Source organism: Primulina tabacum, chromosome 15 (genome assembly GCF_025594145.1).
Source record: "Primulina tabacum isolate GXHZ01 chromosome 15, ASM2559414v2, whole genome shotgun sequence".
Lineage (NCBI taxonomy): Eukaryota > Viridiplantae > Streptophyta > Magnoliopsida > Lamiales > Gesneriaceae > Primulina > Primulina tabacum.
In genome coordinates, this window is record NC_134564.1 from 37,885,574 (window position 1) to 37,912,272 (window position 26,699).

Sequence of the window (26,699 nt, forward strand, 5' to 3'; positions counted from 1 at the left end):
TTTGATAATTAATATTAATTAGTAGTAATCATAATAAATAAATCATTATTTATTTTTTTCTTTTCAATCCATTGTATTTTCTTCTTTTTATGCCAAGGTCTGGGCTTGGGTCTGGTCTACTCCTCCATACGCTTCGGGTTCTTGTACAAAATGCTTGGCGGGTTATACGGCGACCTCCCCCCGCCGTCCTCTACCTCCGACGATAGCTCCACCTCCAATGTCTGGTCCAGCAGTGCTAAGATGGCACCGCCCACCCTCCGGAAACCCTTCGCCACTCCTCAGACCATCCTCCGTTCCCAACCCCCGAAACCCAAACCAACCCACCCCAGCAACGTAGCTAGATCCGCCGCCGCAACTCAGCCTGTCACCGACCCCGGCACGGCATGGTTTCAGCCAGCCCTTGTCGGGCTCACCAGCTCCGTCATGGAAGAATACGACCCTTCCCGGCCAAACGACTACGAGGACTACCTGCGGGAGCGGAAGCGGAAGCAAGCTGAAGCCGATGTTAGGAGAGAATTGGAGGAGAGAGAGTTAAAAGAGAGGGAAATGGAAGAGAGAGAAACGAGGGAAAGAGATCGCGATCGGGAGCGTGATCTGAATATATCGGGAGAGGAGGCGTGGCGGAGGAGGGCAGCGATGAGCGGCGCTGCTAGAGGTGCGCCAAGATCGCCATCACCACCTGCTTCCGGAAACAGTACGGCAGAAGGGTTTAGCATCGGGAAGTCGGAGAGCGGGGGGTTGGGATTGGGAGCTGAAGGTAAAATGACGGCGGCCCAGAGGATGATGGCAAAGATGGGATGGAAGGAAGGGCAAGGTTTGGGTAAGCAAGAGCAAGGGATTACGACTCCGCTGGTGGCAAAGAAGACGGATAAGAGGGCTGGTGTGATTGTGAATGCGAGTGAGTCCAGCAAGAAGGTCATGAGTGTAAATTTCAAAGGGACTTCCCACGAGGGTTGTACTCCTTAGAAACATGGTATGCATTTCGAATTATCTATTCGTCTGCCGATGTTGTTCTCTGTTTTGTTTTGCTTTTTTGAAGTTTAGGGCCATAGCCATGGGAATGTGAGTCAAGCCTACACGATGGTTTCTTGAATTGTTATTCTTTGAGTTACTAATTTAGAGTAATTTTTGTGTAGCTTAGTTGAACATATAATGTAGAGATGAACTGGCTTTTTTGGAGGTGTTTCCGAAACGGATGTCATATTCCTTGAATTTTTAATCTTTTATTTATTGGGTAGCTATCTATATTAGCCTGAGTAAGAAATTCTGTAATTGGTTTGTATTGAAACTTCATATCCTGATTGGGTTGTCAACCTATAGATTCTAATGATTGATCGGAAAAAACTTTGTTTCGTATAAAAACAAATTGGTCGCAACTCTCTCATTTGACTCCAATGGAATGAGGTTTGGAGAAGGTTTATTCTTAATGTTTTCATCTTTCGGATATTTAGGGAAGGTCTGGTGTTAGCAATTATATGTGGACGTTGAATGAGATTGTAAATTAATCTTCCCAACAGTGTGAAGTGTCTCATTTCTCTGGGTTTACCCTAAACATCGTATCACCTTTATTCAATTGATTTTTACACTTATATGACATCACAAGCACTTGTTATGTTATGTCTAAGGATGCACATGAATGAATACATCTAAACTCTTCTCGACTGTGTTAAGACGCCATTGGTAAATTTTTGTTCCAAGGTCTTGTTTATGTTTGTTGAATAGCAGTGCTGTGCTGTGCTGTGCTGCTGTGTACAGACAGTTTTGGTGATATAGATTCTTTGATTATCCTGTAATATTCAGATTATCCCCTTCCCTGCCCTATCCTTCTATGATGTTTACTTTGAATCTAACTAAATTGTTCTTTCGGAAAACCTTATTTATCTTGCTGGTGGAAACATGGAAAAATGAAATATATTACTTAATTGCCGCCGTTTGCTGTACTTTTGACTGAAAAGAAAAGCTTCTCTGAAAATGATGGATGACTAAATTATATGAATTGTTCACTCGAGAAGAATTCATGCCGTAGGCTGCGGACTCCCAAGCGGAGATATGTGAGCGAGTGGTTACAAGGTATACGGATGAGAGATGCGATAGTGTTCCAAGCAATTTCTTGTTTGTCCCTTAGCTTCCTATATAAATATTTCCTTGGATTGAAATGTTTATTAAGTACTTGAATGTATTTTGAAGGATTAAGAGAGAGTTGAAGCTCGGGTCACACCATGATCACTGCCTGAGTTTAAATACTATCTTTTTATATTGTTTGTGTTTCTTTTGGTTCCCTGTTCTATCTGAGTTCAGATTTGTGATCTACTTTTTTTGTAATCCATTGTGAAGGTTGGCCCCGGTGAAGTGGATGATGATTTAGAGGGAGAGGTCGCAGAGGAGTGTGCTAAATTTGGTATAGTGACTCGTGTTTTGATATTTGAGATTACTGAACCAAACTTCCCCTCTGAGGAAGCTGTCAGAATATTCATTCAGTTTGAGAAAGCAGATCAAGCTACTAAGGCACTTATAGAACTTGAAGGCCGGTTTTTTGGAGGTAGGACTGTTCGTGCTACTTTTTATGACGAGGAAAGATTTGATAAAAATGAATTGGCTCCAGCACCAGGAGAAATTCCTGGTTTCTAGTTTCTGCACTGGAAGATTATGAATGCTTCTACCCTCTCGCATCTCCCTGGAATGAAGCTTGTGCGCTGGTTTCTTTGGAACAATTATCGGATGGTTAGGATGTATTTTCGAATTTAGTCCTTTTATTTTTAGTAGTGGATCAGACTACATCTCAAAAGATTTCCGAGTCAAGGTCATGTTGGAAGTGCTTCTCTCCATAACTTTGCTCTTTAATTTCGTTCTTCGCTCACTCGGGTTTTGTTTGCTTTGTGATATGATTATTGTGGAATCCCGATTCTTCACCGAAATCATTCCCAAAAACCGTGTGGTAATTCTCTAATCTTTACTCAAATAGAAAATGTTTTGGAGCTTTTTCGATGTGGTTGAATATAATTGATATAATAAACCTACCACAAATCGATGAACAAAACTTGACAGAGGTCGCGAGGAATTCTCGAAAAATAAAGTCGGATGACAGAATTAACCCAAACCATGTGAAAAGAAGTAAATATTACAATTGTTTCTATTGTTACATAAAAAAACATAAATGAAGCCATTTGAGTTCAGCACCGGTGTGCACCCCACCAACCAAAAATAAGGACCCAATAAATAAATAATAAATAAGTACACTAGCGCCGATAATAGATTTGAAAAAACGTGACAGAGAAGAATATTTTAATTTTTGAAGATGGATCAACCTTTCCTGGGAAGTCGAGAACGATACAAAGCTCAGATACAGAGTTTGACAAAAGAAATTAACTGAAGGGTGCGTGCATATAATAACTCAACGCTTAAGCCAAGTGCATCCGCTAATGGGGATTCAAACAAAAGACCAGTTTACAAACATGAAAGCTAGGCAGTGATTTGAATCCCCATCGTTCAGCACCTTCCACACGATCGCATGCTCGTATGAAACAGGCCTACCCATGCTCGAAACACACACTCCCGCCGGCAAATAAGCAAACCCCTGCATTCATCGAGCAAACAATTAAACACGCAACCTTCCTCAAAGTCGGACCATATCATCGGTACTGGGATTCTCAAATTTTCACCTGCTGCATGATCTTGGAGAATTCAGAAAGGAGAATCTTTCGACCAGCTTCATCTAGAATTTTATCAAGCATTATATCTTGAAGTGCCACCAAAGTTGTTTCCAGCATGTCAAGACCAGCCTGGTTTGCAAATGTAAATACAGCTGACGCCTGTGTAATTCAAATTTGCAATTCATCTCTCAGTTGCACCTCTCAAAACCAGACATGCTAATGCTACAAATTGAAGATGACTAACATTCATTTTGACAGAGCAGCACATAATAGCGTCGGTGTGGTGCCAAAGTTGTTTAAGAACAGAATCACCAGAACTGCATTCCGGCTGGAAGAGTTCAGCACCAGTGTGCACCCTACCAACAAAAAAAAAGGACCCACGCAATTAGCAGTCTTAGATAATAGAGGAAATACTATGGTATTATCACAAGACACTAATAAAGAGATTACAGAAACCATACCCATAGCTCCTGAAAATCCATCGCGCCAATGTCACTGCCTCAGGTGAACCAGGGAGTGGCTTGGGTACCAAATGGGAGCAGAGCCGAGATGGGGCTATTGCCATGGCTACTCTCTGTACCGACCCCACTATACAACGAACATATTGACGGGCCATAGCAGCTACACTGTCCTGATAGTGACTTTCGAAAGTGAACTGGAATGCAATGGTCAAAACAGACCTAAGATTTTGACCGCTCACGTCAGCTTCACCGGCACAACAAGCTCACCATGTCCTGCCTCAAGGGCAGAAGCCAAGTCAAGCGTTCGAGTTGTTCCATGCCCATCCTGTATCAAAGAAGAAAATTTATTTCAATTACTTCACGTGATATTTCAAGACTCAATAAACGAGACTCCACTCAACTGATTTAGGATCCAATGGTATAATTCGGAAACCAGAAGGCAGTAAATGTGCATCATCACCAAATGATTCATCGATAGGTGCAAATACAAGCTGTGCACATGCACCAGATGTTTCATCGATCCCATCGCATAACTGTGACAAAATAGAAGAAATAAAGTCCACGTATTCCACAGGATGGATTTAATTCCTCTTAATCTTTCTGTAAATAATCAGAACCTGTAACAAGTACATATCCCTTGACAAAGCAATGTCCTCTGGAGAGAAGGCATGTCCCTCCAAGCGAACAACCTCCAGAAACTAAATCCATTGGAACAAATCACAACAGAAATAACAGCAAAATCAATTTAACATTGGGAAAAACGTGTACAAGTGCATCAGATAGCTAAGGTACCTCTTCATGTTCAACAGTCTGTGCAAGTGGTAAAATCACTTGGCTGCTTGGAAACCCACCAGGTCTTGCAAAAGGGACTGCATAAGGAATGGCTTTAAGAGAAGCAGCAGAATAAACTTCAACACCATGATCGGCCCATTCTGATCGGTGCTCTCTGAGGAAACGAACAAGTAAAGCAGGCGGCACACTCTGCCATCAGACAAAATACAAGTGAGATTTACGCTTATCAAAACACATGGACACAGGTTTCTATTTCGAAGAGCAAAAAACAAACTTCGAGAAGCATTGATGCCCGAGCGCAGAGAACTCCACCAAAACTGGGAAGCATAGACAATGTATTATACTGGGAACCAAGAAATTTGTTTGGAGTTGAGTTGATGGCAATAGTTACATCTTCCACTCCATCGGTACTCACTATTGACCAACCATCATCAGCAAAGCCGTTGACAGCATCATTAAATCCCCTAAAGTAACTCACAAAAAGTAAAGTTCGGAAAATTAATCTTACAACACAGAACCAACTGAAGAGTCCCGTTTCTCACCTACACAATTTCTGACTTAAAGCTCTGAGAACAGCAGGTTGGCGACCACCATTACATTGAATCTCTCCGTTCGTTTCTTGAGCAATTTGCCTAACATGACGTAAGGCCTGAACAACACATACAGAGTGTGCAAGTTAAATAGGCACAAAAAGAGCTCAAGTAAACACATAACAGTCCATGCGAGAGTCCTCACAGCCATAGTCATCTTCTGTGCAAGAAGTTTAGATGATTCATAAAGTGGCCTTATAACTTCTGGAACACTCCAAATCTGTGATAGAATAAAAGCCATATTGCATTGTATATGACTTATAAGGTAAATCAACAAAGAACCACAAGAAACGCCTTACATCCAAGTCAACATGATCAACTATGTGGATGATACAGCCACCACCATCACAAGGACGTATGAGGCAGCCACTAGGTAACAATTCACCTCTAACAAAGCAAGTAGCAGAAGGACCAGTCGGTCCACCAGTGGTAGATGTAAATGACCTCTCACAAATCTGAAAGAATCAGTACTTTAGATACAAAAAGGGATGTCGAGAAAGATGCAACATATAGTTCACAAAGCCATACAGAATAGCCTGAAATCAACTGATTGAATCAGAATGCAGTTTGAAAACTGGAAAATAATGCTAAGATTTAGCTCACCACAAGACTGCCATCATCCAAACTCTTAGTGTATCTCAATGTCCAAAAGTCACGAGCCGATGCCAGTGTTGTTGGTGCATAAGTCTTCAAGGGGAAAAAGGGTCCATTTACATCCAGTTGAAAGCAAAATAATAAATTTTTGTCCTTTGTAGAGTCAGAAGAGAATTTCTAGGCAACTAACCTGCATATACACGAGCTCTATAGTCCCCCCATTTCCTGTGGGAATCACACTTGCTACATCAATACAGCGGCAATCCCTATACCAAGTAAGGCGATCTTTGAGAAGTTCAGCGACCTGCAAAATATAGCATGTACAGCAAAACTTAAAAGAAGATCAAATTTCAAATAAAAAAATAACATTAAACAAAATGAATATCACCTTTGTGGGCTCGAGACTCACAAGGCCACAGGCTCGTGCTGCTACCCCACTACAGTTGCGGGACACAGCAACAATGCCAATAGAATCCGGACCAGGCTACACAAATAAAAAAAAAAACTTACCACACAACAAGCAGAGTATTAAAACAGCCTAAAATTTAAAAAAAAAAAGCAAATAAATATAATTAACACACCTTCATCCCAATCATCTGGACCCAGTCGACAGCAGTTCCAGTAGCCTTTCCAAGGAACTCTGCCATGGCCTCCTCAGCTATCGCAAGCAGACTGATTCCATCGAAACGAAAGCATGTAAGCATCCACTAAAACATTCTACACTACAGTAACAAAAACAAAGGCAATAATTAGGATTCTTTTTGGTGAATTACCCAGCTGGGGTGTTAACATCTATCTGTTGATGCCGAGGTGCTGGGTTTTGCTGTTGCTGCTGACCATTCATGACCACAGACTCACAGCTTGTATCAGTGGTCGTACTCACCTATCGAGGATACATAAAAACTAGTAAAACAATACATCGAAATTAATTTTTTTAAGGGAGCAACTCAATACCGCTAACTTACTGTGTGTATTTGCTGGCGCATATAACCGTTGTCATAAACCAGTTGAGAGACCTGCTTTTGTAAGCGATCATTCTCTTCCATCAGCAACTTGTTCATGGCACTCAGTTTCCGATTAACGGACTGGAGGCGAGATGATTCCTTTCTCTGTTTTTCGCGGCATCTACATATTACTCAAATGTATTACCGATCGGTGAGAAAAGAATGCATATACCAATACAAAGCAAGAGTCTTGGACCTAAACTCGGATAATATTAATATCCTATAAAAATGCTACAAAAAAATTAAATGATCTGTACCTTCAGTACCAACTAATAGCACTCTAAGCAAGTTTCAACAGGTTAAGTGAATATAAATGTCAAGACATTGAAAACACGGCACAAGTGATGCAAGTCAATTTGAAGATAATAAATAAGCATGAGCTACTTGACCAAGTAGGAAAACCTGTACACTGAAAGTAAAGCCAGCCCGAAACCATTTAAATTATTTCCATGTTACTCCGCACTGTGACGTTTCTCAGTCTTGGTGAAATTTAAAAGGAAGCCAAGCAACCAAACCAGATCGAAGAAAAAACAGGCCATCTTACCTTGAATGCCAAAGATAAAGCAGAATCAGTAAAGAAACTTAAAAAAAAAAAACACCGAGTAAGTTAAACCAACGCAGTTCGGAAAAATAAATTTCAAGTTATCGTAATTTGTACGGAACATTTTTTAGAGATGAGGCCGGAAAGTCGAAAGCCGTGAATTTCAATCTTTACAGCGATAACAATAACAGTAACAATATCATTGTGCTTGATATACATGAAGCATACGTAAAAATTCTACCTACGTATATATATCCAAAAACATTTGTAATTTTTTTAAAAAAAATAAAAGATATATCCAAAAACAAGAACCCCGCACACTTCCTGATTTCCTGATAAACTCACAACACCAAGTTTCTAAAAATTCTATCTTTAACGTAGAGAAGGACCAAAACCCGTCTATTCAATAGTCACAACATCCTCAAGACTCATACCTGCGGTTCTGAAACCAGACTTTGATTTGTTTCGGCTCAATGTTAGATAAAATAGGGCATTCCCTAATCAGCTGTTGTCTTCGCAGAGAGCTAGGCTTCGGGCACTCAGCGTAAACCCTTTCGAGAGCATCGACTTGCTCCGGTGTGTACCGCACATACTTGCTAGAATCCATCTGCTGTTGCTTGCTATTACTGCAACTACCGTTACTCTCTCGGTACATAAAAAAGTTCTGTTGAAGAAAGGTAGCAAACCCACAAAATTCAAGCGAGAAAAACCCTTGTCAAATACTGTATTCCGAGAGAGAAAAAATGGCGCCTTTGAAAGTTACATGGACAGGTAGGCTCTCCCCTCACAGAGAGCCTCCTCTTTCGCTCATGAAGATGTTGCTGTTTCGAACTTGGTGTGTCCCTCTCGCGAGGAGGAAAATATTGGAGAAATTGTGGAGTGGGGAGAGGATTGAATGCGATCCCCGGGTCTTTATCGAAGACGCCAATCTCGAGGATTTCAGGGAAAGTGAAAGGTGGAGAGGGAAAGAGAGAGAGATTGTAGTTTTATTGTACATGCACACATACACATACACATACACATACACATACACATAGAGATAGATTTTGAAAATAATGTAGGGAAAAAGAAGATGATTACCGGTAATTAATTACCGGGTTTCTTTCATTTCTAGATCGTTCCACGCATTTTGTCACAAGTTAGGCAAATGTATTACATTATATATTATAATTAAATGATAATCTTGCTAGGAAGTTCCATCTTCTGTGATATTTTAGGCCCTCTACTCAACTGTAGCTAATATAATATAATCCATTTTTTATATCCAATCCAGTCTCCAAACTGATTACGGGCATCAAATACACAGCACGCATTTATTAGAAATTGGGAAAAGGGAGAGTTGCAGGCACATGAGGGGGTGTAAAGATACACAAAACAGTGAAAATATTGAGAATAATAAATGGATGGCAGAAGGGGCTGCCTTTATTGGAATCAGACTGGCAGAGGCATTTTTAAGCCAAAAACAAGCTTTGTAGCTTCCTCCCACCCAATGGACAAAATATTTAAAAATTTTGAAAAGCTACATCTCTCTCTCTCTCTGTCAAAGTGTAATGATGCAATGGCTTCTTCTCCTCTCTCCCTCTCTTTTAAATTTGTGTTATATTATATACATACATTACACAAACATATACGTACACGAGTTCCATGTATACATACGCATGCATGTATATGTATAGACCATTATATTTTAGTCTGTACTCGGAATACTCAAAAAATATACTACGGACTGAGAAGAGAATAATAAATGAAGAGGAAACCGAACAATCAACAAAGCGCATTTTTTATTTTTGTATAAAACATAAAATATTAATGGAAAGCTGAGAATCTAATCGATAAAATATTTTACACAAATTACAAGATTATGCTTGCATTTTTTATTACTGTCATTTTATTTTAAGCTGGACCCAATAATATGTTAATACTCGAATCATCGTATCTATATCTATATTTATATCTATAAAAAAGTTAAGTTTTTACTTAAAACATTAAGTTTCTTCGAAATGATAATTCTAAAAAAAAGATATGTTATTAATTTCGAAATAGATGTACAGCAATAAATAATCGAAAACATTTAATTTTATGAGATTTTTATTTATATTTGTTTAATAAAGACTTCTCTAATTTTATGAGATTTTTATTTATATTTGTTTAATAAACATTTAATTTTATGAGATTTTTATTTATATCAATTTAAATATAATTTATGAATTATGTTTTTTTTATTTTCTGTTGAACTCTATTTAAACCATAAATTATTTTTATAATTTTGCATTTATTATGTCAATTCATTTAATTTGGGGTATGGTTTAATTTATATGATATATTTAGTTGTTATTATAAATTGTTTGAATAATTCAGTCTGATTTCTAGATTACATCCAGACAGTCAATTTCCAATAAGAATAAATATTAAAAAAAGTGATTAGTTAAAAAATATGTTTGATACTTAAACTCTAATTAATTCATTGATACGGTCTACAAGCATATGGAAACAACAGAAATTCAAGTTTAAAATGTCTTTTCTATTATCAAAATGTTATTATTATTTTTTCAACACATTTTATTTTTTTAATTTAAGAGTATTTTTTATATTTTATTTATTTTATATGATTTACACACATATATATAAAAAGAATTTTTGTCGTATCTGAAAATTTTTCACAAAAAAATAATATATTATGAAAGGAAAAATTTATCACTATTAATGTATTCACATACCGCATTAATATTTGAAACAAATAGGAAATAAATATGTAATTAAATGTGAATTCTTTTCAATATTTTAAAAAAATCACATTTAAATTTGATGTTCCTTGAAATTATAAACTACATTTAAGTATCTGGATTGATTATATATTATATCGTTCTATTTAATTTTGATTATGGTTTTAAGTTTTATGTTACTTTTATAGCTTTTATGTTTACTGTTATCTATCGTATTAAATAAAATATATTTTTTTATATAATATTAAGTTTTTCAACTTTTTTAAAAGAGTGTTCGTATATTGTTATTATTATTATGTATCTTAATAGAACTTTAAAATATATATCATAACAGAAATTTAATATAAATATTTTTAACATGTCAAAAAATAATTACATTTTTAATCAAAATTTATTCATCTAATAAATGATAAAAATTTGAATTTTTGAAAAATATTTATTTATTCTTTAAAATTTTGATAAACAAAGTAAAATAAGATTTTTAAAATAATTTTTTATTCTTTTTATTAACAGTAGTTTCACTTAACCAAAATAATAAGTCAATTTAACAAGAAAATATCGTTATCATCACTTGAAAGTTATCTCAAATGATATAAATATTTTGATATAATAATATTTAAATTATAAATATATATTATATCAATAATTTTAGATGATTATTCAAACACTAATATTTACTAATTTTAATAATTAATTTTATAAAATAACACTTCGTACATCGCAGCGGTGAAATATTAGTTAGGAGTCAACAACACACTATGATAAATAATTAACATATTTGTTAGAGTTAGTCGAAAATTGTTGGTTTGATTACGTAAATAATGATGTTTTATATTTTTTTATTCCTTAAACTTCATCTATAAATATTCATTCATTTTTCATTTTAAAATCACTTCATAACACCGAATTTTCTCATCTACAATCATGAATTTTCTCATCTACAATCATAAATGTAGAAGTAAAATAAATGATTTAATGTGATATTTTTTAAGGAGTGTTTATCCTTGTAAAGAATAAGATTAGTGGAAGACAAAATGAATGTTAAAATCAGAGTGTTATGCGTGAAAATATTTATATTCACAATTTTCTTGTCTTCTTTGTTATCAATAAAGAAGTGATTTCATTGAAATGTTTAGAGTGGACGTAGCTCAATTTAAGAGTGAAACACTATAAATATTCATATTTATCTTATTCATTATTGATATTACTTATGATATTCCGTTGTCACGTTATTTTATTAATTCCATGATATACCAACATAATAATCATACACACTCCCCAGTTATTATTTATTAAATAAAAAAAAATTCATATTTGATTGATATCCCTTGGCACAAATTATTAAAGAATCTAAAGTGGAATTGACTTTTGGATATTCTACGTACGTACCGAACCCCCACACAGGCATTTTGAAAGCAGCTCATAAATTAATTAAACTATATTTATAGATATTCAAATAATCTGTATATATTGACATAATAATATATGATTTGATTGATTATATATGCATGGGAATGAATATATTGGTGTCGCCTATGAATTATGATCGATCCCACTTGCAAGATCAAACTCGATATTCCTTTTCCTGCAGGGCCCCAAAACTAATTACATGCCCTTTGCTTCCATTTCACCTCTCTCTCTCTCTCTTTTTGAGACACACATTATAGATGCACAGTTAAAGAACATAATCTCACTTTAGTATTTGTTTATGATTCGAGTTTTTCTACCACGATGACCGGGCTACTGCAGCTGTTAGGGCATCTCCAACCCCTTTTGAATTGTATATTAGTCTATATTTATGAGTACAAGTTCTCATAGGCACGTGTCCGTCAATATTCTGGACCATGTGAGAGCTCGGCCGAGACACTTTCGATCAACACGTTACCATAATCTGGGAGGTCGGCTCGGTTCGTGATGGGAGGTCGGCCACCTCTTATTGATTGAAGAGATTACCAGCGTTTAGAAGGTCGGCCTAGACGATCTCCCACCAGCTTCATGTGAATGAGGTGACCTCCTGACGGACATTGTCATGACAATGACCTTCGGGACTTTCTGAATACCTTTCTGGGCTTTCGAGAGTGGGCCGAGCTTATCCCCTAGGGAATCAAATTGGAAAATTCACGATGTGTATTTGTATTCTTGATGTTCTTTGGATTCCTTGTTGATGCATAACATGTGCATGAAATAAAAGTAATTATTGACATACCGAGATAAAGCATTATAAAGAAGTAAGAAGTAACAGATGATGTTATTTTCCTTTGTCTAAAATTCATCAAACATATATTGTATTATCTCTTGTTACCTTCGAGAATCCTTTTGTGGAGTGGAAAGCTGTTTGTATCGAAGTTTCAATTGCTGGGTGCCAAACAAACCTGTTGATTACTCGATGAGTAAATTATACAACACAGTTAACACTTCTTTGTTATATGTTCTAGATAAATATAATTTTTCTGAATTATAGTTGTGTTTAGTTTATCGCGACTTTGTTAATCCTAATCTCTTTCTTCAACAGAAACGTATTTAGCTTAATTAGTATCAGAATAAACATTGAAATTTTGTGTGTATGCGTTTTTTAAGATAATTGTGTGTGTTTTCAAGTATAGTCATATGCGTCTTTTCTGTTCTCTAAGGGAGTGTTTGGTTTGATGGATAAGGTGGGTTTATTTTATTTTAACCCACCTTATCCCTCGTTTGGTACGCGTGATTATTTAACCAAGTCAATACCTCCTATGAATGATTAGGTTATATTAGGTGGGTTAAAATAATACCTCATCACCCACTAGGATTATTTATCCAACTCTTAATCCTTCATATTTTTCAATTTTACTCTTCTCCTATATTCAAACTCACCACCACTTCCCCGTCACGACCGCCGCCACCGACCACCGACCGTCGTCGCCGCCGCCGACCGTCCGTCGGACCGCCGCCGCCACCGAACGTCGCCGGAGATCCGCCGTCGCCGTCGCCGTCGCCGGACCGCCGCCGGAGTGGAAGAAGAAAAAAAAGAAGAAAGGACAATTTTGTCCTTTCATCAAAAAATTCAAAATTATCCTACACTTAAAAATCATACCAAACATAACACCATATATTACATTCCTACAACAATCATTTTCTTTATCATTTACTTACTAATCATTAATTTATTTTATTCTCCAAACCAAACGCAGCCTAAGACGTAGAACGATCACAATATAATTTTTTTTTAAAAAAAATTCAAGAAATTGCTTGCTTCAAGTTTGGTCCATCTTGATGTACAAAGTCTCCTTTATAACCCCACCACCAAGAAATTTTATGATTCGGCCCTTGTCATTTGCTATAACACCAAAGCAGAGAACCTTTGAACTATCGTTCCACCACTGTTATTAGTTATTACCCAAATAAACCAAGACCAAGAATGAAAATGGATATGGTTTTTATTTCTATATATAGTAGCACCCAGGATCGATAACCATATTAAATCAATAACAAAAAAGATTTCATCCCACATTAGTGATTGGAAAATGAAGATTATAGAAAACAAACAGAGCATATTGAGGCATTATGTTGGTGCACCCAAGAGGTTTTTGGTCAAAGCCCGAGATTTGTACATTGACACCATGGTTAACTTTGAAGGAAAAGTTGGTGGTGCTGCAACTCATATACCCCACCTCCCCAAAAACTTCGGCAGATCGAATTCGACCAAACAAGACGTAGGCAAGGAGAAAGATGTAGATGAGCTTTATAGGTCAATATCCAAGAAATGCAAGTGGCGTGACACGGACAGGGCGAAAGGATATCTTCCGATGGATAGGAGTTATAGTATCACGATAGGGAAAATGAGAACGATAGATGAAGAAGAGCCTTGTGATTTTCACGAAAATGTAACTGTGAAGAGTGAATTCTCGTTCCCAAGAAGCAGAAGTCTCGCTGTTACGAGGAGCAACGTGTACTACTAGCTAGTTGCAGAAATTGATAATCTCTCCATTTGTTTCTTTTGTACCATTGGTTTGGATACGCTCCAAGTTCTGCACCGTCTCCTGCACGTTTTCCCTATAATTAATGTTACATAACTTTGCAGCCAAATTTATTCACATACACAGATTTTCCTATATTTGTCCTGATAATATATGGAGCGAGGAACTTAAAAAAATGTCGACTTTTTCTCTATTGCATTACTGGTTTCACATGGAATACAATAAACTTAATCCATGCAATAATAAGTAAGGGGAATATGCAAATACATCATTATTAATTAAATATCCATCATAAGTCGGACTACTTATTTCTTATTATATTTACAATCTATTTGAAACATAGTATATATTATTATTATTAAAAAACAAAAAGAAAAGAAAGAAAGAGAAATATGTACGAGGTCTTTGTTGATATCTAATGATTTGGACATTCCACGAAACGTCGTTAACAATATATGACAAATTGGTCTCGTTTTTCTTAAATAACACAAAAAATAAAAAAATCATGATTAGTCATGGAGAGGAAGGCCACGCCTTTGTTCTTTTTGTTGTTTGATGTAACAACCAAGCGATCCTTATTGTCATAAATATATTATTATCTCGAAAGAGCAAAAATGGAGTGATATTTATTATAAATAAAACGTGAAAATGTTGATATATTTTTGTCCAAAAAATTATTATTTTACTAACAAGAATTGGTAATGGATTTTTTTTTTTTTTATTTCTGCCACAAATAAATTCATCTGTTTGCAAAATAATAATTTTTAGTATTTGCTATATTTTTCTTCAATATATTCCAAACCCTTCCAGATGGGGTTTTGCTCAGAAATTTCCCTTGTTGTTCACATGGAATCATCTCAGTGCTGATGTGAGTTCTATCTTGGATCTCCTACTCTCACCATGCCATTCCCATGGAAGAAGGTGAAGAGCACCAGAATTTCTCGATTGCTGAACGATCATCTGCACAACTCTCAGAAGCGCCGCGATGGCTCTTCGCTTGTGGTAGAAACGGGCTTTCCAACTTCCCTAATCGATCTATTCATCAAGAATCGAGAAAAGTTGAAAAATTATTCCAAGAAAAAGCGTGAAACTTCCTTATCTGTACCGTCCCAGAATGATCCGGTGATCGCGCCAGGATCGCCTACTCTTTTCCCATCTCCTCCGCAGTCGCCCTCTCGTAGTAATTCACAGGTAATCGCGGGACTGCCTTTAAATTGTTCTTCTCCCTTGCGAAGAAGCGCCTCGCTTTTGCACTTACCTTTGGGTGTGAATGAAATTGACGTTGGAGATCGTGATGGTGGTGGAGCTGAGAGCAAGTGTGGTGTTGAAAAGGTTGTGGAAGCAAATGGAGTTATCTTGGTGGCAGTAAAGATATTTTTGGTGGCTGTTTTGGCGTTATGGGCAAAGAGACTGACAGTAGGAATTACCATGTCTGCCTTATTCTTGTGTTTCCTGGAGTGTGCTGGGAAACATCTGCGTGAATTGTTCAAGCCATGTTCGAAGGCTAGAGGGTGGTTAATATCGGTGATGCAAAAGGTTCCGAAATTAAGATACAAGGATTTGTGGAAGGTGCGGCAAGAGGAATTTGATCCTTCTCTGAATGGTTGTGACTCTATGCATCAGACTCAAATCATCGAAATTGAGAAACCAAATCAGTATCCTATTATTTTTATTGATGAAATACAATCAGAGAAGGAAATAATGGAGGATTCCTTTTCTATAGGGAGATCTAGGAATCAGAAAACTGAGTCAAATGAGGTGGTGATTGGGAAAGAAAAGCGTCTCTTTGGAGTGGCAAAACTGAGGAGAAAATTACGGAAAGATAAAATAAAATCAAAGATGAAGTTAATTGTACCAAAGAAATTTTGGAGTTTAAGAAAAGATCACAACTTTAGACGGCTAAAAATCGTTCAAGAGGATAAAGTTACCGTCTGTGGAGAACAAGGAATGGATGAATGCGAGGATGAATGGGAATCAGAGACTACTACCAGATTGTCATCTACTTCAAACGGAATATTCAAAGAAGATGTCATGAATTCAATATATGCAGTTGGTGGTTTGCCTGAGATTGATGAGGAAGTAGCCAAAAACAATGAAGTGGGGAGCAAGGAAACAAAATCTGGAACGCGTTGGAGTAACTTCGTGCCCTGTTTAACTGTTCTTATTGGACTCATTGGAGGTCGGCCAGTTGCTCTCTTGCTTACCTTATCATGGTTTCTTGTGTTGAAATTTGGCAAAACACTTCCTGGGTTCAGAGAGGTGCCCATGATCAAGTCTTTTGACGATAGGTCTGGTTAGAATATTTGGATCCCTTTTCTCACAGAACTTCTGGTTTCAACTTATTGTTCTCTGTTCTTTGTATGTTTGTTTTTTTTTTTTCTTTGGACGTTCTCTTTAGGCTTAAGAGGGTTATTCAACCTTTTGGTGGCCACTGAATTGGGGTGTTGTGGCTGTCAGCCTATCACATGTAAATTTATACATAAAAAATCATAACGTAAGTTATTCGAAAAGTTGCAATAGTTTTCTTTTCTGAAAAAAAAAATTTAATGGATAATTCCTTACATCCATAACAAGTACAATCTCCGCTATTACGTGTTGGTTCTATCTATTTGTTATGCTTTTCCGAAGTTTGATTGGGAATATAGACTTGTGAAAGTAAATGAACTCATATTTATGGTGAGGTTGGAAACTCGTGTGATACGATGAATGTAAAGTTGTGTTTTTTTTGCTTTTTGTTTCCCCATTCCTTCTTCTACTCTTCCCTAGAGTAGAGGTTTTAGTTGCTTGTTGGTGTGTAATCTTGCTTTTGCTACTCTATCTGCGTGACTCTGCCCAATAATAGAGCTGTTGACAATTACTAGAAGTGAAATCTTACCATTTTTATAGGTTTAATTAATTTTGCTCTATCCCCTCACCAAATTATCAAACAAACGTATGCACTGTTTGGTATGCATATCATGTTGAATGCAAGTACTGTTTCTCTGCTAATGAGACGAACATTGGTGAGTTCTGAACTCAGATTCTTGTTCCGAACATACTTATTCCGAGCAGTGCAAAATATAATTATCCTTGATAAATCGTAAACTGTCGAATCAAACCTAAAACTAGCATTTTTCAATATAGCAAAAACTCTTAAACCCTCTCAAAACCACTAAAAAGCATAAAAGTCATAAAATCATACTAATGCGGAAAACTAGCAAATGTCCTCGGGTTATGTGCACCATCAGTCCAGCTAATTCAACCATCAAGTCCTCCATCATCATCAAAGTTATTCTCATATGCATCATTCACACCTAGTGAGTCTAATGACTCAGCAAACCTTAACCGTTATAACAAGTAGTACATATACATTCATATATAATAGTGAAAAATATTTTTAAAATAGCTTTTCATGAACTTGCATAAACTTTAAACATTTTTCCTTACATCGTATCCTTTTCCTTTCATCATATATGTATGTGTTTCTTTTTATTGAATTCAGATAATTAATTATGACTTTAATTTCAGCTTATGGTCGGTTGATCAATCTTACGTATAACCATGGTACCAGGCAACGGTGACATCATCGACACTCCCACCCCGTCAACTGAGTCTTAGCCTTACATATCATCATATCATTTCGTATTCATATTAGTCACAATCAAGTCACCGCATTGAAACCTTTCATTATATCCATCACTTCATGCATAAATCTCATTTTTCAAACCAAGCATGCAACACGTTTTTTAGCATTATCGTTTTCCATCATAAAATTTTATAATCTTCTAAAATAAACATTGTAACATTCATTTCAGCATCCAGGGTATTGTCAGGACGTATAACATTTTTCAGGTGCAAAATGATCATTTTGTCCCGAAACCCTAACTTTCCCAATTTACCCTTAGACCTTAAAACGACGATCCAAATCCATCTAAACTTTACATAACACCTTAAAATACACTCATAAACATTTTTTATGCGTAAAATTAAGCTCCTCGACTAATTTCCCAATTCGTTTTAAAACTCAAACATATGTCTCGGTTTTAACCTGAATCGACTTGAAATTTAACCACACTTTACCAAAATTGAACCATAGCTTATTAACACATAACTAACCACTTTTAAACCCAAATCAAGCCGTTTAGAACCCTTGGAAAAGCCTATGACTCCTACTGAAATTCCATTGCCCTAGTTCGAAAACCCTAGCTTAATAACCTTGCACCCCCTTCGACCCTAGCCCTTGAACGATCCAATCAGGCCCTAGCTGACCCTTCTAGGACCCTAACCGAACCCCTAAGACCCTTCCTAGACCAACCCTATAGCTCATGCAAGCACAGCCTTCCAACCTGCGCCCTTCAAGAACCGCGCGACCCCAAGCCTAGCGATCAAGCCCTCCTCATTGCTCCAGCTTTCCCTCAAGCCATCTAGGACCACGACTAGACCCTATTAGGACCCTTGGACGTGACCCAATAGTAGCCCATAGCCTGCCCCTTCAAGAACCCTAAAACCAAAAACCCTAGCTTGGTTTTGAACCTAAAACGTGCAGCCTATTTCCATCCTTTTACACCCCTTAGCCAAGCCTCTGTGGACCATTAATCATGCTGAAAAACGTCTCTTCCCATAGCACTATCATGACAGGCCCTTTGTGCAACAAAAAACATGAATTTAAAGGTATGAAAACTCAAGTTTTGATCATGTATTGCCATAAAAACCAAAATAAAAGGAAGGGTATCATTTTTTTTCATGCAATCATGTTTAAATACACATAATATGGTATTAATGATGAGTGAAAGAAGATTAAAGCGTGCTTTTGCATATTTCACGCACAAAAAATAATATGAGATGCAAAGAATGTTGGCGGAGAGGGACAATTCTTCCAATTCACGTGAGCCTTAGAAATTAGTGTGTGTGACCGTGTGATGGTGGAGAGAAAACTAGGATTCTAGGTGCTTGAGGCGTGAATTATGATATAGTTTTAGGGTTTGCAAACTCTAGTTTTAATATAAAATACCATGACAAAGGTTTAGGCTCAATAACATAGGTATAATGGGCCCATTAGATAGTAAATAAAATATTTTGTTTATGATAGTTTTCGAAAAAACTAATCGAGTTTTCAAAAAGTCTATATTTTTGTCAAAAATCGATTACCGGTTTAAAATACGACTCGACGCGTAAAAACACCTCAAAAGACAACATTTTCAAAAATATCATATAAAATATACAATTTATTAAATAATTAAAAATAATCATTAAAAAATATTTTTTATTTACAATCCATGGTCTCCGTTCCTCGATCGCGTCTCGAATAACTTTTAAAACACAGTTTTATGCATTCTAATAGAAAATCATATTTTTAAACATGTAAACATGCTTACCACATTCAATTCATGCAATTGAAACGATTTAATTAAGCATTTTATAGTTTTTCTTGATTTGCATGCAGTTGGATTGTATTATCGCGTTTTGGACCTTACAGATCAAGTGCTGAAATCTTCATCCAAACAAAAACTCAATCAGTTTAGCACACGATATAAAGTCTTTGTATCTAATCTTTTAAGGATCATCAAGTGCTAAATATTCATGTAATTCATCACATTTGAATAGCAGCTTGCAAACTGTCTATTATCAGAAAAGATATACTAGAAGTTTCAGTTTGACAGTGTCTAAGTCCAAACTGAACTGAGATCTTGCAAATTACTTATATAATAGAAAGTCTTCTAGTTTGAGTCTTCCAACCAGAAGAGTGACGTAGGAGCTTGAGTCTCTGAACATCCAGAAACATATATGTATATTTTCATTTTTAGTTTACCTAAACAACTCTGTTTGTGATTTGTTCAAATATGTCAATTTGGTTTTTTTTCGCACTTACTTGTTAACCAATTGACATAGATACTCGAGAATATATTACATTTAGTTGCTAACCCATCTACATCAACAAGAAGAGAAAAGATTGTATTAAATGTTTATTTAACCAATCTCTAAACACTTCACTCGATCCTATATAGACATACCATGCAAATTCAATCCATGCGAAGGAATTTGGAAGAAGCTCAACTTTAAGTTGTTGAAATGCTCCAAGTTGGTCAACTCTCCATACTAGATAATGAATCTAGCAATGTGCTCTATGCTAGACTGACTATCCTCCACAGAGAACAAGCTGAAGTCATGCAATCTATAACCTCTGGGATATATATTGTTTACATCCACGTAATCTAGATAAGGTCTGTGAAATTCTGGGCGACCTATCCGGCTCAAGGCCGGCCCATATAGCTCTTGAACAGTTCTCTGACACTATTTCTGGATATATCATTGGGAAATTTCGTGCTGGGAATGGATGATGGAAATAGTGTGCCACCTTTGTTTGGAAACATGCATTGAAACCGACATTACCGACTGAGAAACTCTCATCCACTCTTTGATAATCCATATGTGTGATGTCATCATAAACCTCTAGTTGGTACAAATAGTTTGTCATACTGTACACTTGTTTGACAAGTTGTATTGAACTTCCCACTCCATTAGCATATGGATATGGTTGGAGTCTCCCCCTAAGGTCTCATCCCTCATGTGTGGTGGTATGTACCTCATTTTCTACTGATTTTGAGGATCAAATTTAGTATCTACAATAGTTGTGTTTTTAGAAGTTAGATTTTTATCCTGTGTTATGGTATGTACCTAGCAATGCGCCAATTTCTGTGTTGTGGTATGTACCTAGCAATGCACCAATTTATGTGAAAATAATAAAAATCTAACTTCTAAAAACACAACGATTATGAATACTAAATTTGATCATCCGTTATAATCTTTAAACAACTACAACACCATAAACGAAGAAAACTAAAGAAAAAATACTGAAAATTGAGAAATAAACTCCTACCATGATTTATCTTTACAATAAACTGCAAGAGTTTACAAAATATTAACATATAACAAAAAGAATGTTGCTGAAATCTGAACAAAAATTATTTAAACTACTGAAATCTGGAATGAAAACTATGAAAACGCTTGACTAAGACTATGAAATTCAGCATGAAGTTTGCAGGAGTTTGTCGATATGTGTGTTGTTTCCCTCCCATTTCGACGATGCTCTTCTTTTCTTTCAGATGATTGGGCGGTTCTTCCCACTCCCTCACTAATCTATGACTTTGCACATTATCTCTCCACGATCTATTTTTGTTTGTACACACTTTGATTTATTCAAATCAATTCAAATTACTGATGGGCTCTGACCGCATCTTGTTGAAGCGTGAAGTAAAATTGAAGCCGACCATCAGACCTACAATTATTGGTAGAAACAGATGTTAGAATATAATTAAAGTGTATGAATTTTGGAAAAAAGAAAAAAAACATCCATACAAGAGGAAATTGGCGAAGATCGATGAAAAATGAAGAAAAAAAGGTTTTTATAGAAGTTTTGCGACAGTTTTTGATTAAAACCGTTACCATCTGTGATGAATTTTGAAAAAGATCGCTAAATAGCGACAATTTTATTAAATCCGTCGCAAAATTTCGGCTAAATTCAAATTTGAACTTGCGATGAAAACAAACAATTAAACCTTAACGACGAAAATAATACATGAACCGTCACTATGTCTATAATTCTCTTATTATTTTGTATATGTGACATTTATCAAGAACCGTGGTAATTGCCCACAATTTTAATAAAACCGTGAGAAAATTCGAATTTGTGATTGATTTAGGCAAAACTGTTGTTAAATATAGCGATTGTTTCTCTATTTTCGTCGCAAAGTGCTCCGTTTTTTTGTATTGTGTGTTTTTGTGTTATCTATTTTCGTGTGGATCCTGATCTTCCTTGCGCTGCACTCCGTCAAATTAATTTTTATAATGAAATTGTTAAATAAGCGATTGAAATTTCTTAGCAAATTCAACTCGTACGTACAATTCCAAACATAAAATTCAGCAAACATTTGTTTATGATATTAAAAAAAGAGAGAGGGGCTATTGGGAAGTTTTGGCCCTGAGCAGCCCATAGGTAAAGGTGCCAAGAGAGCCCATTAAGGGTTCGGCCCAATGGGGAAATATCGAGCTGTACACCAGCCTGGCTGTGGCAAACATATCTGTTGGCCGATTCCCCCAAATCAGCGGTCAAGATCTTTTCAAAGAAAATCTAATGCTTCCTCTCTCTAATAATCTTCTTTTATTTTGAAAAGAAAATAGCAATTTTCAGTCCTCAGAGATTCATTTTCAAAAAAGTGCACTCTGTGGTTCAACTTCCTCGCCGTCAGTTCGGCTAAACTTCAAGATTTGATCGCCATTGTGCTTGGTTAGTTTGTATCGGATCTGTGGTTTCTTTCAGAATTCTGCCTTATCGCTTTGTTGATTTTATGGCGCGCGACGTTTGTTGTTTTCAACTATAATGGCAATCGGGCGGAATAGATTAGGGAAAGGGATAATGTTAATGTGGATGGGCGTGACTGGGAAATGCTGTCAAATCCTTGATGGAAAGAAAAAAGACTTGTCACACCATCTATAATAGTCTATTGCTAAGCCATTGCCCTTTTTATTTGCTTGATTGCTGTTTGGAACTTATGTTTTAACTTACTTTGTTAATAGAAACCAAGATGGTTGCACAAGGATTTACCGTGGACTTAGATAAGCCCCTTGTCTTCCAGGTAACTGATGTATTATCTTACACACTATTAAATTTTTGTGTAATCTGGCTGTCCCAAAAAGACCACCTCTTGTGCCGACATTCCACAGGTTGGGCATCTTGGAGAGGCTTATCAGGACTGGGTTCATCAGCCAATTGTGGGCAAGGAACCCCGATTTTTTGAAAATGATGTTTTGGAGGTGTCATTCTTTTTCTTTTTTTTTTTTGCGTCAAGGACACTGGTTCTTTGTTGTTCTCGAGTTAATAAGATGTTTATTCTTCTTCGAACAGTTTCTGACGAAGAATGATTGGTGGGTAATTCCCCTTATTTGGCTCCCAGTGGTCGGATGGTCCCTCTCGATCGCTGTTAGTAATGGAAATTCAATCCCTCAGTTGTTACTGATGGTAGCATTTGGCATTTTTGCCTGGACGTTGCTAGAATATACTCTGCATCGCTTCCTTTTCCACATTAAGACAAAGAGTTATTGGTTAGTTTGCTCTTGTGCGGTCTCTTGATCCAATTAGGTTCTCCTGTTGTGCGTGCTGTATCAGGAGCATGGTTTTTAACCCCTATTGCCACTCTAGACTCAAATTTTGATACAGTTTTCCCTTTCTTGTGGTCGTCTCTTGAGTCTTGATTAAATGCTCTCCTTGCAGGGGCAACACACTTCATTATCTACTTCATGGTTGTCATCATAAGCACCCAATGGACGGTTTACGACTTGTTTTCCCTCCCGCTGCAACTGCTATTCTCTTGGTACCGGTATATATTGCATCCTAACTTTCTTCTCAACAATCATTTTACAGTTCAACCAAATTTACCAACTAGTGCTAGTTTTATCCATCTGCATGTGCGTAAAAAAATGTACTTCTTAAATGATTCAGAAATAAAACAAGCTGTAATGAACACAATTCAACGTACAATGAAGTATGAATCCAATAAAAATTATGGAATTCGTGGGGTCGTTTTATATCTGTTTTTACTTGTTGATTGTCCATTTTTACCTATGTGAATTGCAGTTTTGGAACTTGATAAAACTCTTGTCTACTGCTTCCACTGCTCCTGCGTTTTTTAGTGGTGGTCTTCTTGGCTATGTGATGTATGATGTAACTCATTACTACTTGCACCATGGCCAGCCAACCAGTAAAGTATCAAAGGCTCTCAAGGTGAAGGCTCATATGATTAAACCATCTTATTAGTGGTGATGGGATTTTCAAATGACTTTTCTTTTTCTGCAACACAGAAATATCATCTAAATCATCATTTCCGCATCCAGAATAAAGGTTTTGGCATAACTTCCTCTCTCTGGGACAAGATCTTCGGAACCCTACCTCCATCAAAACAAGCTCAAAAGAGTAGTTAATTTATTCTTTAGATTCATCATTCATGTCATGAATAGTCATGCAAATTCCTGTCAAGCTTTTCATATCGCCAATTTTTACTCCATCTTTCGTGTGTATGTGTTGTTTCTGAGCAAGTTTGGAATGTTGCTCATGTGCACACTTCTGTGGGAACTGTGTTAGTTATTTTATTGTTTTATTTGAAATATCAATTCTCAGCATGTACCCAAAATATGTGCAAAGGGTTATGTTGGGGTTTATGCCAAAAATATGTTGCACACATTCTACGGAAGTGAAATTTTGAAACTGTAATGTATGTGTTATTAATGGATTCAGTCATGAGTCCTTGTATTGCCAGATTATTGCCGTTTATATGCTTAGAACAGATCTTCTGTTTGCCAATGCCATTGTCGTCTCCTACATTATAAGCCTGTTGACAAGTTTTGTGCACTCTTGATCTATGGCCACGATACAATTTTTTGCTAGATTCTCGTGATTGTCCCTAAAATAAATGGTGACGTTTTCATTCGCTTCCTTTGTCAAAACAATTTAGTAACAATATCACATTTTATTTTGTCTTGAATAATTTGGTGCTGAACCTTTTAAAATTTAGATTCATAATCATATTTGTAAATTAAATTTATTGTTGTCCTACCAAAATGAAAACACGAGAAGCAAAGATTGACTAATTATTTTATTTCGCAGTAATAAATCATGACACTTTTATTAACATATTTAATATATAACTTTATCAGCAATAACAATGTCAAAAATGGTTTGGTGGTGCATGTCTATAGACGTACCCCAAAACCCTCTTTTGGCACATCGTGTTGCAGGTAGGGCGTAAAGAAAATTTTAAGACTTGAATTTGTCGAGCTTGATTTTCAAATGTCGGAAAATTTAAATTTTTTGACTAAATCGGTTCAGAGCTCGAGTTTCAATATTTGAGAAAATTTTAAGCCCGACCGCTGCACAGGACTAAACCCATTCCGCTACAATTTATTTCTCTCAAGCTTAATTCTGGAAAACTCTTACTCATCAATGGAATTAATTCAATCACAGGTCGGAGAAATAAGTAGTTAAACAAGACCTCTATCATTTTCTGCTTCGCTTTGCCATTTTTATCTGAACCTTGAATCACAACTCTGATGAATAAATCTTCCGGCAGCCAAGTGTTGCCATTTATGGACAAGTCCTGTATCTTCTTGATTTGGAGTCTTGTGTGGTGTAAAAACAGTCACAACTGGTGGAACACGAACCAGCTTGATTTTCCAACCAATTATTACCCCAAAGCTACCACCTCCACCTCCTCGAATGGCCCAAAACAGATCTTCCCCCGTTGATTTTCGATCAAGAATCTTTCCCTCGGCATCCATGAATTAAGCATCAATGATGTCATCTGCAGCTAGGCCATATTTTCTGATCATGGTTCCAAGCCCTCCTCCACTAAAATGGTCTCCAAGACCCATACTCGAGCATACTCCTGCAGGAAATCCAAGAACTCCGCTTTTCTTGGCGATGCTGTAATATTACTCACCAAGCGTTGCCCTTGACTGAATCCATGCTGTTTCCTTCTCCAAATCAATGCTAATGGAATGGAGATTGATAATATCGATTATTATATATGGTGTTTTGCAAAGGAACGATAGGTCCTCATAGTCATATAGCCTTCACTCTTGACTCCGATTTGCAAATCATGCTTCTTGCTGCAAAGGATGGCTGCTCGGATTTCATCAGCATCGTATGGTGTGATTATGAATCTAGGTTTAGAGGACGTTGAGTTTAACCATCTGATATTTTGTTCTGCGGATTGTAATAGATTGAAATATGATTTAGACCTTGGAGTGTGTATGTGTTAAAGAATTTATTGTATGTTTTAGCAGAATAAATTGACATGCACTCCGACAAATTCTTCATGTTCCGCATCACAAAATGTAAGAAAAATGAAAGCAAACGCGAATAAATTGACTTGCACTCCGGCAAATTCTTCATGTTTCGGTGGCAGACTCGGACTGAATGAGAGATCACTATTCCATTATCTCTTAGATAAGTACCGATGATGCAGATTAGTTAATGGTAAAATTTTCAGGCTATATTTTTATTTGGAGAAGTAAAAAGCAAGGATTTATAGCAAGTCGGAAAGTTTGAACTTTATGACAATGACATGTATCATCTTTTCCTTTTTCTGCAGAACATTCCCAATATGTCTGTCACATACAAATCATGTTCTGAAGTAAGTGTAACCAGCAAGTACAAAGTCGATGTGATTATCATATCGGATGATGAAGAAGTGACTGGAGAAGGAGCAGATACTGTTGTGCGCAAGGAAGTGGAACATGTTTCAATCAAAGTTCCGGCTTCCCAAAAAAAAAACACTACCAGCAACCATCCCTGCAAGAAGGTAGTGGATGAGTACTACAAAACTAACATGGTAGCTTTCAAATCATGCAACAAACGTTC

The 26,699-nt window shown here is 36.5% G+C and overlaps 4 protein-coding genes and 1 pseudogene across 4 annotated transcripts; 3 read left to right on the plus strand and 2 right to left on the minus strand.

Annotated features, from left to right (window-relative positions):
* The first annotated feature begins 60 nt into the window (after positions 1-60).
* Positions 61-2,947, plus strand: LOC142526405 (DNA-damage-repair/toleration protein 111). Its single transcript, XM_075630772.1, is given in 3 exon segments — positions 61-942; positions 944-973; positions 2,335-2,947. Coding segments are annotated over 3 exon segments (1,116 nt in total). The 5' UTR covers positions 61-150; the 3' UTR covers positions 2,629-2,947.
* Positions 2,948-3,280: 333 nt separating this feature from the next.
* On the minus strand, positions 3,281-8,617 carry LOC142527576 (homeobox-leucine zipper protein ATHB-14-like). Its single transcript, XM_075632420.1, is given in 19 exon segments — positions 3,281-3,574; positions 3,660-3,809; positions 3,895-4,006; positions 4,112-4,365; positions 4,368-4,436; positions 4,513-4,644; positions 4,729-4,809; positions 4,904-5,092; positions 5,178-5,367; positions 5,446-5,552; positions 5,639-5,713; positions 5,793-5,948; positions 6,097-6,180; positions 6,278-6,391; positions 6,476-6,571; positions 6,669-6,759; positions 6,861-6,970; positions 7,053-7,212; positions 8,067-8,617. Coding segments are annotated over 19 exon segments (2,538 nt in total). The 5' UTR covers positions 8,288-8,617; the 3' UTR covers positions 3,281-3,427.
* Positions 8,618-15,039: 6,422 nt separating this feature from the next.
* Positions 15,040-16,860, plus strand: LOC142527672 (uncharacterized). The gene has a single exon (XM_075632553.1). The coding sequence runs from the start codon at positions 15,209-15,211 to the stop codon at positions 16,604-16,606; it is 1,398 nt and encodes a 465-aa protein (XP_075488668.1). The 5' UTR covers positions 15,040-15,208; the 3' UTR covers positions 16,607-16,860.
* A 5,516-nt stretch (positions 16,861-22,376) lies between these two features.
* Positions 22,377-24,578, plus strand: LOC142527804 (dihydroceramide fatty acyl 2-hydroxylase FAH1-like). Its single transcript, XM_075632744.1, has 7 exons — positions 22,377-22,571; positions 22,862-22,920; positions 23,009-23,098; positions 23,190-23,386; positions 23,556-23,661; positions 23,919-24,065; positions 24,143-24,578. The coding sequence occupies exons 2-7, from the start codon at positions 22,870-22,872 to the stop codon at positions 24,260-24,262; spliced, it is 711 nt and encodes a 236-aa protein (XP_075488859.1). The 5' UTR covers positions 22,377-22,571; positions 22,862-22,869; the 3' UTR covers positions 24,263-24,578.
* Positions 24,579-25,126: 548 nt separating this feature from the next.
* LOC142526190 (berberine bridge enzyme-like 22) lies at positions 25,127-26,088 on the minus strand (annotated as a pseudogene).
* Between the last annotated feature and the right edge of the window lie 611 nt (positions 26,089-26,699).

What these genes read in the sequence shown, in the direction of transcription:
- LOC142527672 (XM_075632553.1), top strand. Translation starts at nt 15,209, where the DNA reads ATGCCATTCCCATGGAAGAAGGTGAAGAGCACCAGAATTTCTCGATTG.
- LOC142527804 (XM_075632744.1), top strand. Translation starts at nt 22,870, where the DNA reads ATGGTTGCACAAGGATTTACCGTGGACTTAGATAAGCCCCTTGTCTTC. An exon ending in ATTAAGACAAAGAGTTATTG is followed by an intron (nt 23,387 to 23,555) that starts GTTAGTTTGCTC and finishes CTCTCCTTGCAG; the next exon opens with GGGCAACACACTTCATTATC. An exon ending in AAGTATCAAAGGCTCTCAAG is followed by an intron (nt 24,066 to 24,142) that starts GTGAAGGCTCAT and finishes TCTGCAACACAG; the next exon opens with AAATATCATCTAAATCATCA.